Source organism: Otolemur garnettii, unplaced genomic scaffold, assembly GCF_000181295.1.
Source record: "Otolemur garnettii isolate 467f Iridium unplaced genomic scaffold, OtoGar3 scaffold00003, whole genome shotgun sequence".
In the NCBI taxonomy this organism is placed as follows: Eukaryota; Metazoa; Chordata; class Mammalia; order Primates; family Galagidae; genus Otolemur; species Otolemur garnettii.
Genome location: NW_003852398.1, coordinates 42623000 through 42626515, shown reverse-complemented (window position 1 = coordinate 42626515; position 3516 = coordinate 42623000). Strand labels below are relative to the sequence as shown.

Genomic DNA, 3516 nt, shown 5'->3' with positions numbered 1-3516 from the left:
TTCTGCAGGGTCTGACACAATTTAAGAGATTTTATCAAAAGGAAACATTTATGAAAGTTGGAGAATTTCAGTAGTAAAAATGAGGGTTTGGGAGTAAAGGCATCAAGATATTGAGGCAGAAAAAATAAAGTGTGAGATGTGTTATCCATCCATCCCAGCTATTGTGAAATTGAATTATTAGGCTTTTAGGTTAGTTTCCATGACCTTTATCTATATAGCTTACCTTTTGAAATCTAAATCTAAAAGATGAACAGACGTGTTATCCTAGGCACAGTCCTGAAGTTGTAGGGGACAGGAATTTGGTGGACCAAGAAACATAAAATGTATAAGAGGGAAATTTGAGGGGAAGATGGGCTGGGCAGTCAGGTGGGAGTGAAAATGAGCTGGGTGTATTGTGCATGACCCAGCGTGTAGGTCTGCCTCTCCTTGAAAAGGGTCACTCCTTGACAGCAAACGAAAATCATGGCCATGTCAGCAGGTGAAAGTGGCTAAATTAGCTAAGGTATCTGGGACCCCCTCTCCCAACCCTGTGGGGCTAACAAAATGATCCTTCAATCCTGTAAGCAGGAAGTTTTGGCCACTGACATGAGATAGAGGGAAGGAGTGTTCTGAGAACCCCAGGGAGCCTCATTTTTGCTGAGAGTTCTGACCTAGGTGGTCTCCACAGGGCTAGCTGGGTTATTTCTTTGATGCCCACCTGAGAGTCACCATAGCCTGAGACATTTGGGAATAACACACCAGTGCCAGTCTGCAGCCTTGGGAACCTGGGTTTTGGAGTGTATGTATGTTGGGGCATGTGAGTACAAAAGCCTTGCTGAAACAGTGTTGATGGGGGGTTAGGATACCAGAGCTGAGTGGATGGGCCATAGGCAGACAAAAAAATCCATTTTTAGCAGGTACAACCTCAAGAACTCCCAGGATCCGCTTGTGTGTCTGGGGTTTCTTTGCTGAGCCTAGAGACTGCCTATACCTTATCAGGCAACCCCAGCCTGCCTGAATCTGGACTTCTGGGCCTGGCTCATGAAAAGCAGGCACAAGGGAGCATGTCCTGAACTCCTGGGGTTCCAGCACAGAACTGAGTCTTTACCAACATGGTGGCTATCTGCACGTAGACAACCGGGGCTGCCGATAAGCTGGAGGGCCGGTGTTCTTGGGTGACCAATGTTCTTTCTGGCTATGGAATATGGGGTTGTGACCCCAAGTGACTTGGCCTAAGGCAGGGAAGACGACAGCTGGACCTCGAGAACATCTTTCTGCTTACTAGCTATTGAGATTATAAAAAATTATTTTTTAATTAAAAATTTCCAAAATAAAGTGAGTGATTTCCCCTTCCCCCAAGATGAAATAAGTCCTGTTGGCTCTCCCTCAGGCTTACAAGTCAAATGGAAAGAAAAGCAAGAAGCAGCTGTGAAGGAGAAACGTGGTCCCAGGCAAGGGCGGAGGGAGAGCCCCAGCCCCTGGCCGGCCTCTGCTTCCAGGCCCCTCGGTCAGGGTGAAGTCTGGCAGGCTCTGGCGGGAAAGGACATGACGATGTGAAGGCAGCCGACAGAAGTGTCAGCCGGGAAGGCAGGATCTCGGTTCCGCGGCGTCCCCAGGTAACGTGGCGTGCAGCTCAGCACAGAAATGATTCCTTTACACAGCAGCATGTGATCGCACTGCAGCTCAAGGCATAAATCATACTTCCTAACGAAAAAACCCCGATCTTGGTAGCAGCGCGTACCGTATACTAGGAAACTTGCAAGGAGACCAGTGTTGAACCACAAAGCGAATACAGGTTTTTGCTTTTGTCTGGAAAAATGTACAGGCGCCAGCTTGGGGATGCGGTGTCAGGACGAGGCCGTGCTCCTTGGCCCAAGGCTCTGCTGGGGGATCCCTCATACCTCGCCCACCCACACCACCGTGGTCCCCCCTTTTATGCCCGACACCTCACACCGCAGTGCATTTTGTCTCCCATTGACGAGGAACAGTGACTCTTGGGCCGGGGTGAGGAGGTACTGTCCGAACAGCCCACTGTCCCTCAGGATCCTTCGGGGTCCCCCCCAGGGCCGGCTGGGCCCCGTGGGCGGCCCCTTTAGGTCCTTCAGCACGGCCGCCTTGCCGGTGGGCAGCTCCAGGAAGAGCAGGCCGGGCCCCCGCGCCAGCGTGGCGTACGCGTCGTACTGGTTGGCCTCGGTGAAGGAGCGCTGGAAGGCCAGGTCCGAGATGCCCGGCCGCACTTCCAGGCGGTACCGGGTCTGGATCTCCCCTCGCGTGGTGACTTCCTGCACATGCAGCCAGGGACTGTCGGCAGCAGCGCTGACCACAAAGCGCCCGTCTGGGGACACATGTGGGGTGCCTGCCACGTCACCGTTAGGGCCGACCACGGAATCCGTGACGCTGTCGATGATCAGCTGCCGGGTGGTGGGAGCAGAGCTGTCCTGCCCGCACTGCACGAAGAAGTAGCCGCCTCGGTGGGTGTGCGCCATGGCCTGCGGCATGCAGCTGTGCTGCTGGAGGCCGATGGTCTTGAGGAGCAGCAGTGTTTCCAGGTCCACCTTGTGGACCGCGGGGCCGGATTTGTTGAGGATGAAGCCAAACCTGGGAGGGGAAAAACTGAGGTCAGAGGTCGAGAGGCCTCCCCTAGGGGTAAGGAATCTGGCATTTGTCTTAACCAATCACTCCCTTTTCCCTTTGTCGTAATTCTTCTGCGAGCTAAAAGCCTATTAATGATAGGGCGCGGTGGCTCTGCCTGTAATACTAGCATTCTGGGAGGTCGAGGCTGGATGATTGCTTGAGACTTTCATCTCTATTAAAATGCTATGATGCCCTGACACTCTAGCCTGGATGACATGGTGAGACTATGTCAAAAAAAAGCACCTATTAATGAGATCTATCATTCTGCCAGAGGATGGCTTCATAGGTAAATTATCTGTGATCTCAAACCAAATGCAATTGAGTTACAATTATTCTTAGATTAATGCTCTTTTTTGAGATAGGGTCTCGCTCTACTGCCCAGGCTGGAATGCAGTAGTGCGGTTATAGCTCACTGTATATAGCCTTCAACTCCTGGGCTCAAAGTGGTCCTCCTGCCTTAGCCTCCTGAGCAGCTGGGACTACAGGCACATGCCACTATGTCTGGCTACTTTTAAATGTTTTTTTGTAGAGACAGAGTCTTGTTATAGTGCTCAGGCTGGTCTCAAACTATCTTCCTGCATTGGCTTCCCAGTGTGTCGGGATTACATGTGAGAGCCACTGTGCCCAGTGATATATGCTCTTGTAACATGTGTATATCTTTAGAAAAGGTGAAGGAGCAGGGAGAAAGGGCTGTCAATAGCTTCACCATTTAGGATGCCTGTGATCTCCTTCCCTGAGGCCTGTGCCAGCTGGGGAGTGGGGTCCTGTGTCTGGAAGGGGAGTGTGGAGGACAAAGGCAAGAGATGACTGCCTGGACTTTCCTGCTATGAGGACAAGATAGGAGATTCTATGTCCTCACTGTTTCTAGCCTAATCTGTGAGTCAGAATTTGAAGATGTAGACA

The 3516-nt window shown here is 51.5% G+C and overlaps 1 protein-coding gene across 1 annotated transcript in view; it reads right to left on the bottom strand.

Annotated features, from left to right (window-relative positions):
- Nucleotides 1-1874: 1874 nt before the first annotated feature.
- Nucleotides 1875-3516, bottom strand: part of FSTL4 (follistatin like 4) — a 385031-nt gene continuing 383389 nt past the window's right edge. The window contains exon 15 of the mRNA XM_012807125.1: nucleotides 1875-2577. Coding sequence (XP_012662579.1) covers nucleotides 1875-2577 — 703 coding nt within the window. The remainder of the gene's footprint in view (nucleotides 2578-3516) is intronic.